This window comes from Natator depressus, chromosome 9 (assembly GCF_965152275.1).
Source record: "Natator depressus isolate rNatDep1 chromosome 9, rNatDep2.hap1, whole genome shotgun sequence".
Lineage (NCBI taxonomy): Eukaryota > Metazoa > Chordata > Testudines > Cheloniidae > Natator > Natator depressus.
This window is the reverse complement of record NC_134242.1, coordinates 16,857,819-16,870,710: the sequence shown is the minus strand read 5'-3', so window position 1 is coordinate 16,870,710 and position 12,892 is coordinate 16,857,819. Positions and strand designations below refer to the sequence as shown.

Genomic DNA, 12,892 nt, shown 5'->3' with positions numbered 1-12,892 from the left:
AACAGCAAAACTCCTGTTACTGTAGCATTCACACTACAGCAGCACAGCTGCCATGCTGCTTGCAGTGGAGACATACCCTAAGCAAAACCCAGGCTCTGTAAGAAAGAGGTAAACAGAAGACAAGCCTGAACACCTTCTACACCCTCCTTATCATGCCTCCCATTGCACAACCCAGGACATTATTTATAGACAGTTTTCCTTTGTGTTTGTATAGTCAGGACTGTTGCATTTCTCCCACAATTAGCCTCCATGTCAGTGATACTTAGACCTCAGTGATTCAAAGAACCAAATTAGCAATCAAGAGAGCCACAGTAGTGTGAATTCATTGTCTCATTTACAATAGTACTATATATTCATATTTTAAATACAGAGAGAGATATTTCCACAGAAAATGACTGACCAAGTATTTTATCAACTGCAATTGGTTAACAACATTGTAAAAGCATCTTGATAGATTAATAACTTAGACTGCTTCATAAATTAAATCAGTTTAATATCACAAGCCTGTATCACTGCATGTATGTCTGAGTTGCAGCACTCAAAAAAATATTAAAAATCTTGTTTAACTATACATGGCAAGACTGGTGGGCAAGTGAGAGAAAATTAACTCTCAGCCTGACGTTTTTTTATTATTCCTGGACAAAAAGAGGCTTCTCATCTAAGAGAGGCTGAACATTCAAGGCTCCAGAAGCCCTGCTTTTGTTTTTACCTGCAGCTCTCCTCTTGGATCCAGGAAGTCCACAGATAATGAAATTGGGTCTCTGTGGGCCGCCCTTCTCCCAACAACCTCTTTACCATGCTTTGACCCTGCTACTCCCCCAACCACACACACACCGCGCCAATCTGTGGCCCTTCTTGCCATATTCACGCACTACCAAGCATGGAGAGTCACAGAGCACAGCCCTGTGTGCCGGGGGGCCGCCAGAGGGGGAAGAGTAACAGATCATGGGTGTCGGGGGGGGGGGGGGCGGCACAGAGCAGGAGCCTGTGCATGTGTTGGGGTCCCAGAGCAGGATCCTGGGAGAGGTGGGGTCCCAGGGACAGGTTTGGGGGGGTCAGAGAGCAGGGCCCCCACCATGTTGAGGGAGACTCACAGACGGGGTGGGGCCGGGGTCACGCAGTGGGGCCCCGGGCGTATGTTGGGGGGCAGGGTGACGGAGCAGGGCGCCAGAGGCGAGTGTTTGGGGGAGGGCGGGGGTCACGGAGCAGGGCCCCGGGCGCGTGTTTGGGGGAAGGGGGGGGAACCAAAGCGGGGGGCTTAGGAAACCGCTCGCCCGTCGTTGGGCAGCAGAGCGGAGCAGTCTCCTCACGGCGGACGGAGCCCGGGGCAGATTCGCGCGGCTGTAGGAGACGGGCCCGCCTCCGCCCCCGACTCGGCGTGTCTGAGAGCAGCCCCGACCGCGGGCCCCACAGCTCAGGGGACGGCGGTTGCGCTGGGGCTGCCGCTCACGTTTGCTCTCCCGGCCGACCCGCCCGGGACCCGCCCTTCCACCCCGGCCGCCCCCGAGGCTGACAGAGACGAACTCTTCGCGGCAGCAGTGGCGCGAGCCGGCTGACCGCGGCCTCACCAGGGCGGGGCGGCGGGGACTTCGCTGGCGGGTCCCACCACCGGCCCAGGTCGGCGTGGGAGGGGAGGACCCCTCGCTGACGTTTTTTGGTTGGTGTCTCCGCCCGCTCCCCCCGGCCGCTGAAAGTCAGCGAGTAAAACAGCGGCCGGCTGCGGCGGGGAAGGGGCCACGTTAAGCTTAGGGTTAGAAAAACTGGGGCCCCCCCGCGCCGCCGTTCGAGCCTGCCTTGCAGCGGATCTTATATACCCTCCACCGTCCCGCCCCCGCGCATGGATTGGCTAGCGGGAGTCTCCTCTGTTTCCATTGGCTTGGCGGGGCGTGGAGGGGAAATGGTATCGCTCGCGGGAGATTGGAAATGCCTGACTCCGCCCACAAGCAAACCACGTGGCTTAAGAGTCTCTTTTCTTTCTCTCGCCTACCGCAGTTCTAGCAGCAGTGCTATGTAAGGTGGCCCGCTTGTAGTGTTCTTACCTCACCTGCTCCATAGTCACAAAAGTCACATGGCCAGGAAACCCGTTCTGTTCTCCCCCCAATTACCCCCACAAAACCCACACACTCCAATGGCCCCCATTGGCTAGGGCCAGAGAGGCTATTGTCTCTTCAACATAGGCATCAAATCCACCTGGCCAGAGTTCTCTCTTCTACCCTATTCTAGGGAGAATTTTCCCTAATGAGGCAGGCGCTTCGGCTGACCTTAGTTCCAACCAAAGGAAAACAAAGTGGATCTCTTTATTTTGTGGTCATAACTCAAAAGAAAGGAGTTTCTCGTCTGTAAATATCTCTCTTCCAACTAGGTCTCGCTAGGAAAATAATCTACCAAATATGTGCATAATAACATTGCAATGGCCTGTGTCCCTCATTTATTTCCTGCTCAATATTACATTTTAGTAATGGAAATGTCTGTTAGAAAGTGTGGGGATATTACACTTATACATACATTCAGTAATAATGGGATAAGATTTAAAAAGCCATTGTTGTAAAATTGTCATTCTCATCTACTTCACTTGTTTTCCGCACTGTTTTGTCCTTGTGTAAAGAACTCTCTCACTAGAAATCCAGAACATTTTATACATATTCATAAAGATATATTCTAGAACAAGCACACCCAGAGTCATGATTTTTATTAGTCTTTCACCAAACAAATACTACAGGCATAGGCCTCCTAGAGTTTTGAGGTTACTATAATTTGAGGTTCTTTTCTTTCCCACAACACTTTCAGTTAGATCCTTTTAAAAACAACTGGATTTCAGAAGCATTTTCTATGCACTATGTTAGGCCCAATTTCCCTGTACTCTGCCATGGTAATCCACATTTGCTGGAAGGCAGAGAGGGAGGAGAGGATGGAGCCCCCCATCCAAACAGAGAACTTCCTGTCAGGGGGAGCCATGACCTTCACCTCAGTGTCACTGGGGACCATGCGGATTAACTCTTTGGTTACGCGCTCAGCCAGGCCAGGGAAGAGGCTGGAACCACCAGACAGGATTATGTTGGAGTAAAAGTTGGTCCTCAGGTCAATGTCACACTTCATGATGGTGTTGAAGCAGAGCTTGTCAATCCCTGGGGCCTCTATGCCAATATTAGATGGGCAGAAAAGGGTCTCAGGGCAGCGGAACCTTTGATTCTGGACTTTAATAACCTGCCCATCAGGCAGCCTGTAAGATTTCTCTACTTCACTTGGATTCTTAGCCATCTCCTCTTCTGGATACAGACACACATAACACATGTTCTCCTTCATGTCTCGTACAATCTCCCTTTCAGCTGTACTGACCAGGGAGACACCACTCTCTTTAAGGATCCTCATCAGGTAGTCTGTAAGGTCACGGCCAGCCAGGTCAAGCCGGAGAACGGCATGGGACAAGCAGTAGCCCTCAAAGATAGGTACAGTGTGGGTAACGCCATCACCAGAGTCCATCACACAGCCCGTGGTAAGGCCTGATGCATAGAGTGCCAGTACAGCCTGGATGGCCACATAAAGGGCTGGTACCTCAAAGCGCTCAAAGAGAACCTTTGTCATATGTTCTCGATTGACCAGTGGGTTGAGCGGTGCCTCGGTGAACAGTGCTGGCCGCTCACTTGCCTTCGTCTTCAGGTCATGGTCATAGACATTCTTCCACACAGCCTCCATGTCCGCCCAAGATGTGACAATCCCATGTTCCACTGGGTACCTACATGTGGTTCAAACAGACGAAAAACAAAGGCAACATTTTCCTAACAAAATCACCATGCCCATAACCCCAGCATTCACCATTTACCAGGTTCACCTTGTCTGGTGATTCCCAAGTATAGCATTTCATGAAGTGTACTGTATATAAAACTCTTAAGTCACAAGTGTTTACTTGAAAAATAAAATGAATAATGGCCTGTGCTCAAGAAAGTTGGTGATTGCCTCCTAGAGCTGCTGAACATCCTTAACTCTCAGCACATCTAAGAAGGGATATAGCACGTTGCAGGATTAGGACCTACATTTTAAAAAGTATGTAAACATGATTTTTAAAATATTACTGAAAAGTCCAATATGAATCTTTTACAATTTATTAATTTCATTATTGATAATGTATGTTTATTAAACATTATTGTGGGAGTATTTCTTCTGCCAGACCTCAAAAATTCATCCAGTAGATTAGTAGCTAGAAGATTTACCTTACTCTCTGATAGCACTCAACAAGTATAGAGAGTGTAAAGCAGGGGTGGCCAACCTGAGGCTGAGAAGGAGCCAGAATTTACCAGTATACATTGCCAAAAAGCCACATTAATACGTCAGCGGCTCCCCATACCCGCTCCTAGCATCTCTCACCCACCAGCAGCCCTGCCAATCACGCCTCCTCCTCCTTCCCTTCACCTCCCGATCAGCTGTTTCGTGGCATGCAGGAGACTCTGCGGGGCAGAGGGGAGGAGTGAGGGCATGGCAGGCTCAGGGGAGGGGGCAGGGCCTGTAGCAGAGCCAGGGGTTGAGCAGTGAGCACCCCCTCGCACATTGAAAGTTGGCGCCTGTAGCTCCAGCCCCGGAGTTGATGCCTATACAAGGAGCCGCATATTAACTTCTGAAGAGCCGCATGTGACTCCGGAGCCGCACGTTGGCCACCCCGGTGTAAAGGGTAGAGAAAGATGATTAAAGATTCTTGGAAGTCCCAGACATTAGCCTTGTCTTCACTAGAGAAATCTTGCAAAAAATCACCATCAATGTTGGGAGCCTTAACATACAGTGGGTGCTGGCAATGTTTTAAGCACCAAGTTGATTAATTCTGATCTGGACAGGGCTAAATAGGTGTTTAAAACACCGCTGGTGGCAGTGGTCTATGGTAGTTCTCCCAACATTGCTAATGCCAGTGGAGCATTAGCTGTGATAGGCAGAAACTGAAGACCAGATTCTCTGTTGGTCTGCATCTTGTGCGGTCATTTACACCAGAGCTTAGTGAATAGAAAGTGGGTACAAAATGCTACTATTCTGATTTAGTAGAACTTTACACCTATTATGCACTCCTTTTGAACTGGCACAAGTTGCAGTGCATGGAGAATCTGGCCCTACACAGTGCTTGGTGTTAACACTGAAAGGAAGCAGTTTGTAGCTCTCTAAAGTTGTTTCAGGCTGGCTAGCTGGAGACACAAAAAGGGCTGGTCTATGCAGAAATTTGCCTCATAATAATGTTATGCTCTGGGTGAAGCCTTGTTATGAGTTGAGTTAAAAACTCATTGAGATTGATAAGTGTGAACACTCCCTTCACTTAAGATAGTGGTAAGAGTCATTTAAGAGGCCACACCTAAAACAAAGCCTAATAGTGTCTGCCCAGAAACTAGCACCATGTAGGCAAAGGGTTCAACTGGGTATTGTGTGTATTGCATGTGGTTGTGTGAGAGAACAAACAGACCATGTCTACATTACTGAGACTATAGCAGCATAACCCTGTAGTGTAGACTCAGGGTGTGTGTGTGTGTGTGTGTTGTATCCAGAAAAAAATGTCTGTGGAGTATCTAGTTTAGCACTTTACACTCACATTTGCTAATCTGAACTAATTGGTAAGCTAGTCTAGACAAGCCCTGAGAGATCTATGTATTTGTTTTCCCTTTTTCTGTCTCCTTTTTTACTCTTTGTTGTGTACAATTTTCCAGTCTCTTCTTCTTTTCATTCTCTCCAATTTTTCTTTTTCTTCTTTTAGTGCTTCCTTTTCTCCACCAGATCCCTTGAATTCTTCTTTTCCTAACCCAGAGCTTTTCCTATTCCCTCCTCTAATTCCTCTCCCTGCTACTACTCCGTACACAACCTTCCCACCTATTTGTAGGTGCATTGTCAATCAATAGCTTTATCTACATCAAAGAAAAGCACCATTATATTTTATAGTGGTTCCTGTGGAACTGCTGTAAATTGTAATGGTGCGGTGTGTCCACAAACTAGCCATCTTGGCTAATATAAAACTGTTCAGCATGTCACACCACTCTTTCCAATCATTGTACTTCTACTGTAAAATGGGTGCAATGTTTCCAGCACAGGTCCCTAAAGCAGTGTTTTGTAGGAGTTATCCACAACTGGAGAAGTGCTATACCATTTAAAAGAAAACTGGAACTGTATAAATCAGTGTATTTCAATATACAAAGTAGCACATGCTTTATGGAAGCTTCTCTATTTTTTTTAAAGAAGAAAACCCCGAAAACTACATGCATCACACCTTATTAAACAGAAAACTCTAATGTGTAAAAATAATAGACGCTTCAGTAATTTATCACAGGAATGTAGTTTGAAATACAAGAGACACTGTACATTGCAACTGCTAAAGAGATTACAAGAGCAGTAGCGTATTATTGTGTGTAGCTGCAGTCTAGGCCTATGAAAAGGTGCAGCTGCAATTACAGCATTTTCTGTCTACATTAGCACTGCAGTGGGGCAGGGTGATGCAAGATACAATGGTGGGACAACTGCAGCAGTGCACTCCTGCAACTGCTTTTGTGTGTCGACATGAGGTGTGATTCAAGGATAATAGGGATAATAGGCCCTCCTCAGGCCCTACGCTACCAGCACTCCCAGCTACCTTCGAATTGGATACAATTAACTTAGGCTTGAATAGAGACTGGGAATGGTTCATTCATTATAAAAAGTAACCTATTTCCCCTTGTTTATTCCCCCCCCCCCCCCGCCCCAACTGTTCCTCAGACGTTCTTGTTAAACCCTGGATTTGTACTGGAAATGGCCCACCTTGATTATCATACACATTGTAAGGAGAGTGATCACTTTAGATAAGCTATTACCAACAGGAGAGTGGGGTGGGGGGGTGGGGGGGAGAAAACCTGGATTTGTGCTGGAAATGGCCCACCTTGATTATCATACACATTGTAAGGAGAGTGATCACTTTAGATAAGCTATTACCAACAGGAGAGTGGGGTGGGGGGAGAGAAAACCTTTTGTAGTGATAAACACCCATTTTTTCATGGTCTGTGTGTATAAAAACATCTTCTGTATTTTCCACAGTATGCATCCGATGAAGTGAGCTGTAGCTCACGAAAGCTTATGCTCAAATAAATTGGTTAGTCTCCAAGATGCCACAAGTACTCCTTTTCTTTTTGCGAATACAGACTAACATGGCTGTTACTCTGAAAGGTGTTTGTAATGTCTCTTTTATACCCAAATGCACTAACGTACCTACATGGCAGATGAAATTGTTTTGCACACCTCCCCATGCCCTTTGGAAACCTTCACACCGGCTGCAAAAGTTCATAAAGCTGTAGCAGTCGAACTGCACAGAATTTTGGATGCATCTTTCTCTGTCTCTACCCTCTCTTTCTTTGTTTCTGTGGCCCCCTTCCCTTCTTTTCCACACTTCCAGCCTCCTCTGTTAGTCTCTATTCTTTCTTCCTTGTTTTCCTCTCCCTCCCACTTTTTGACCTTGTTTGGCCTTGTCTCGTGTTTACCTTTGGGATGCTTGTATCAGTCTGCGCAGAGCAAAAGCCAATAGCAACAGCCTTTCATTTGGAAAAGGCCCTGCAGGTTCTTCGACAGTTTTCTTCTGCAGCCCCTTCCCTGATCAAACATTTAAGTGACTAGTACAGAGGAAAACTCTTCCTCCTGTACCAAACTCTCTCCATGAGGAGAGGCCTCCAAAAGAGACTGCTGTCTGAGGCAATGCTCCCTCCTTGTTCGGATGCCAGCCTTCCTGTCCCAGTTCACCCTGCATCCACCTAACTGCTGCTTCACAACATTCCTCCCACAAGGCTAATGGTACCTGATGAGCAGGGATAGCTCCTCCTCCCTCCTCAGTACCTGACGGACACATTCTTCACTAAAGCAACCTGCCTCTCCACCTTGGGCAGGGGCCCCTGTCATCTCCTTTCCTACCTGGTACCCAATGAAGAGGACCCCCCCACTTGGCCTGCTCCCTACCCACTTTCCATCTTTCCATGTCCCCCTCTTTAGACCAGGTGGAGAGAACCCACTCCTTCGCCTGCTCTCATTTCCCCAGGCCTAGCCCCCACCATTCTCTGTTACCTGATGGAGAGGATCCCACGCTTGGCTTGTGCCTCATCCCCAATATAGAGGTCCTTCTGGCCTGCCCCCAGCATCACAGCCTTGGCTTTAGGCCGGCCTGTTATGTTGCTGTAGGTGAAACGTGGTTCCTTGTCCCCAGCTATGCCTGCCTTGATCAGGCCCGAGCCATTGTCTATAACCACAGCCGGTAACAGATCCCCCATCCCAGGATGTGGCTTTCCACCTGCCACTTCCCACTCAGGCCACTGGGGAGTGGTGAGGGCCAGCAACTTCCCCTTCATGTGATAATCCCCTCCTATTATGACAGAGGCACATACAGGAGTAGTGCCCTGGTTGCTAAGACACCCCCTCAGCCCTTATCAAGCTAAGAAAAGTCCAGCCTGCTCACTACCTGCATGGGAAACTCCCTGATTGCTGGAGGAGCTGGCTTGGAGCCCCATGATTTAACTTGCTACCTGTCACTGTAGTAGCTGAGTGCCTCATTGCCTTCCATATGAAAACTAATAGCAATAACAACATTCCTGGGGCTCCCTTTTTTTTAGGATAAAATATTTGATTGGGGTAGGGTTTTTCTTTTTTAAATTTGATTAATATACTTTAAAAATAATTAGAATAATCTGCTAGGGAGGCCCAAGATCTGCAAGTTGCCACTGGGAATTGATGGTGTTAATTCTGGTGGTGGGACTTTTCCCTCTGAGTCAGTAATGAAATCTTCTAACACACCTTTAGGGCAGGCAGCACCTTGAGACTGGCAAGCCTGCCATCATCATGTGGTCAGACCCAAGCTTTGCTCCGGACAATGGTGGGGAATCTCTCCTTATTCTGTTGCTTGAAAGGGAGGCTGGACAGATCCACAGAGTACTGAATTAGTTCTCTGGGTTTCCAATACACAAGTCTCAGTAGATGCCTATTTTGCTTTTGCCTAAGGCAGGTCCTAGCAGCTTAATTTAATATATGGGATATGAGGTCTTGATGATTTGAGGTCATTAAAGAGTGCAAGACACTTTTTGTAAGAGTCAAGCTGTTAACCATTGTGTCCAAGACAAATTCCAACTCAGGCAATTGTATTTTGCAGTCTAGGTTCCCAAAATAGTTTTAATTGGGCACAGTCTTCTTTACTTTCTCTAAACTGAGTGGTATTGTTAAATAGTGGATGAATTTCATTCCAAAGATGGTTTCATTTCTGAGGTGAATGAAGTGATTCCTATATATATATATAGTATACTATACTATATATATATAGTTTGCCTGTCAATTTGTTAAATTTGTAAAGGGATTTGTTATTCTTTGGGATTAAAGACACCGTAGGTATATGTTATTGCTAATATAAATACAACATTTACTTTTCTTCTTATAGCTCTTTTCAGCTTTTTATGAGAAATTTTACCCTCTTCAGTGTTGCTATAATGTTCTTTTTTTCTTGGTCCTACAAATTAAGGCCAGGATTTTGTAACTGGGTCTGTGTAGGTGGCTATTGGGGTCCAGCCACGTGCATCCAATTGTAGGATCAGAGCCATAACTTCCACAGTTTCCACAGTATGCATCCGATGAAGTGAGCTGTAGCGCACAAAAGCTCATGCTCAAATAAATTGGTTAGTCTCTAAGGTGCCACAAGTACTCCTTTTCTTTTTGCGAATACAGACTAACACGGCTGTTACTCTGAAACATAACTTCCACTATTTACTATCACAATGCTGCGTTGTTTAGATACAAACATCAATGGGGGACTGTTTGCTTTCTGATTTCAAAAAATCCTGCTTTTACTGTCCTTGTTTTTTAAATTAACAGAAATATTTGGCAGGTTTCAGAGTGATAGCTGTGTTAGTCTGTATCAGCAAAAATAACGAGGAGTCCTTGTGGCACCTTAGAGACTAACAAATTTATCTATTTATTTATTTTAGATATTTGACTGATTTTTAGTTTTGTAAAGTTATTTTAACAACATTTAAATTTTAGTCCAAAACTGACCTCCCTTTAATACTACAGTACTAAACGAATATTGAGTCACTTCATCTACAGGAATAATAGTTTATTAGAATTCAGATATTAATTTTAATACACTCTAGTTGTTGAAGGAATATCTTCCACCATCCATCCAATCTATAAAACGAAAAATTAAACATAAATGGTGGTATGCCAGTGGGGGGGAAGCATGTGTGTGACTCAAAAGAAAGTCAAACTATATGTATCATGCTTAACTACCTAGGAACACAATGTTGATCACGAAATTAAAGGTCCTCCCACCCGCACTGTGTATCTGTTTCAAACAGGTAGCCTTTGAAAATGCCAAAAAGGAACATTATGTCCTTCTTGAGCCCTGCCCCTGGTCTTTGCACCAAGCACTGGAGAAAGTAGATTGATGCTTGGGGCTGGGTAGGTGTCAAAAGGGGGCGATTGCAGCTTAGCCACAGGCCCCATGTAAAAAGAAAAGGAGTACTAGTGGCACCTTAGAGACTAACCAATTTATCTGAGCATAAGCTTTCGTGAGCTACAGCGCACTTCATCGGATGCCTTCAGTGGAATCCATGAAAGCTTATGCTCAAATAAATTGGTTAGTCTCTAAGGTGCCACAAATACTCCTTTTCTTTTTGCGAATACAGACTAACACGGCTGCTACTCTGAGGCCCGATGTGAACGTTGTAGTCGCTCCTATGCAGCTCTGCCCGCTCTACAGTCCCCAGAGCAGGGCAGGAGGCAGGCTGTGGAGGGGCACACACTGCAGGCCCGTTTAGGGAGGGAACCCGGAGTTATTATACACGCTCCCCAGGGTCAGGCGTACTGCGGGGCGGTGCTGCGCACAGCCGCGGAGGCGGGGGTATGGGATACATACCGTACTCAGCCCTCACCCGGGAGGCAGTGCGCTGCGCCTGCCCCGGGGCAGGGGGGCGCCTGGAGTGGGGGCTCTGTTGTGCACGTGACGCTCGGGAAAGTCGCGTTGGGGGAGCGGAGGCGTAAATTGATGCCTACTCAGTGGCGAATCGATTAATTGCATCCTCGGAGGCGGGTGCTGCGCAATGCTGTGTTGCAGTCCTCAGGAGAGGGTGCTGCCCCTGCTGGGCGCTAGGGTGCCATGCCTGATGGGTGGGTGGCATGCGGTGCTCGGAGCAGAGGGGCCAGTCCATAGTCACAGGGGGGCCGTGCATGCTCCGGAAGCGCAGTCGCGGGGAGCCCCGTTGCGGTGGCCCGGGGAGAGCGATCTCCCCCCGACCCCCCCAAACTGTTTTCACTGTGGTGTTTCAAGCAATTTTTGCGTCAGTCTAACCCATGTTTGTGTTAGGAGCGCCACTGAGTGCCTGGAGACCTGGTCAGATGCAAGTGTCGTCCACCTGAATCTAGGCAGGGGTTGCTTCTCCGGAAAATGTGCCAGTTTTAGGCGCTAACGTTGTAAATAAAGGTCCTGCACATTGCAAGTCTTGTTAGAACACTCAGGGTTCTCCAGCACATTCATAAAAGAGACAGTTTCAAAACTGTTTAACAGGAAAGTTTCCGTAGTGTAGTGGTTATCACGTTCGCCTAACACGCGAAAGGTCCCCGGTTCGAAACCGGGCGGAAACAGTTTTGTCCGTAAATCTGTGTTTTAAGACTTCTTTTAAATACATTGTACTATACTGGATACTGTTGCATTAGGGGAAAAAAAAAAGTACATTTCCAAAAGGGGCAGTTTAAAATCTCTTTGACTGGTACCATTTTAATCCTTTCATTTTGTCAGGATGAGATCTTAGAAAAAGTAAAGTGCTTTATAGCATTGACCAGCCAGCTGTCCCGTTTTGTTTTTGTTTAATAATTCATACTTGAATGTACATTAGTGGAATCTGTTTCAAATTAATAGTTTTGTTAGATTCTTTTTAAACAGCAGTTTAAATGAGTGCAAAAATACACAATTTGAAGTTGATTAAAAGTTTTGAGCACCGTTTTAGGTTTCAGTTATGTGTATTTTGTAATGAAATCATATCTCGTATATGAGAAGAGCCTAAGGGCAATATCAAAGCCCTGAAAATAGTGAATAATATTAAGCAGCTTATTATTTTGCTAGTCTTTCTTTGTTAACAATGAAATTTGTCTAACATTAAAGTTGACGCCTTCTGTACCATCCTGTGATCTCCATGGATAACAAAATAAAAATTAGCATACAGTATTAATTATTATGTTATTTTTATTATTCTGATATTAATTATTCAAATAATTCCTTAAGAAACACTTCTTTTGTAAAGACTTTCAATGTTCAAGAAAGAAAGAAAGAAAAAGCTGGTACATTCTTTGATTTAACTGTATTTCTAATACATGCTCTGACCATGCAAACATTTACACAGGTAGCTTTATTCCTCTGAATAGTCCCATTGAGTTCAAATAAAATTGCTTATGTGCATAAAGGCTTGCAGGATTGGGGCCTTAGCATGTATGCTCTTTTGGGCAGGGACCATATTTTCCTATGTGTAATGAAATGGTGCAAAGCATACTGATGGTCCTCAGTAAACAACAAATAATAATAGAGCAAGCAATAATAAAACTAATGTAGCAAATAGGTCACTTTGCAATGGTAATAATGGAAACAATTGTTAAAACATATATATTGTGATAATACAATTGGCCATTAGATTTTCAACAAGAAATTGTAATTGTGTGCATATATTTAAAGGGTAGATGGGGGCTTACATATCTTGCTATCTTTGTCAGACAATTAGCCTGAAATGCATTGTCTGAACCTTTGACAGGCAATATTAATGCTGATAAATAACTACTGTAATATTGTCACTTTCATTCATATTATTGATATGTGAAATGTAGGGACATTGGTAACAAAAGCAACGGAACCAAAGAAGACACACCAGGCAGCTCAAAATTTTTAACAGCA

At 45.4% G+C, this 12,892-nt stretch overlaps 1 protein-coding gene and 1 non-coding gene across 5 annotated transcripts; one reads left to right on the top strand and one right to left on the bottom strand.

The window, feature by feature from the left end:
* Positions 1-2,814: 2,814 nt before the first annotated feature.
* ACTRT3 (actin related protein T3) lies at positions 2,815-8,243 on the bottom strand. 4 transcript variants are annotated; one of them, XM_074962925.1, is made up of 3 exons: positions 8,041-8,243; positions 3,329-3,733; positions 2,815-3,142 (listed from the first exon to the last, which is right to left on the bottom strand). In XM_074962925.1, exons 1-3 carry the CDS (start codon positions 8,241-8,243, stop codon positions 2,815-2,817), a joined length of 936 nt encoding a protein of 311 aa, XP_074819026.1. The 4 variants fall into 4 exon arrangements, with proteins under 4 accessions (XP_074819026.1, XP_074819025.1, XP_074819023.1 ...); XM_074962924.1 differs by having other exon boundaries at positions 2,815-3,573; positions 3,685-3,733; XM_074962922.1 differs by having other exon boundaries at positions 2,815-3,733.
* Positions 8,244-11,522: 3,279 nt separating this feature from the next.
* On the top strand, positions 11,523-11,595 carry TRNAV-AAC (transfer RNA valine (anticodon AAC)). The gene has a single exon. It is a non-coding gene; the product is annotated as a tRNA-Val (tRNA).
* The last annotated feature ends 1,297 nt before the right edge of the window (positions 11,596-12,892 follow it).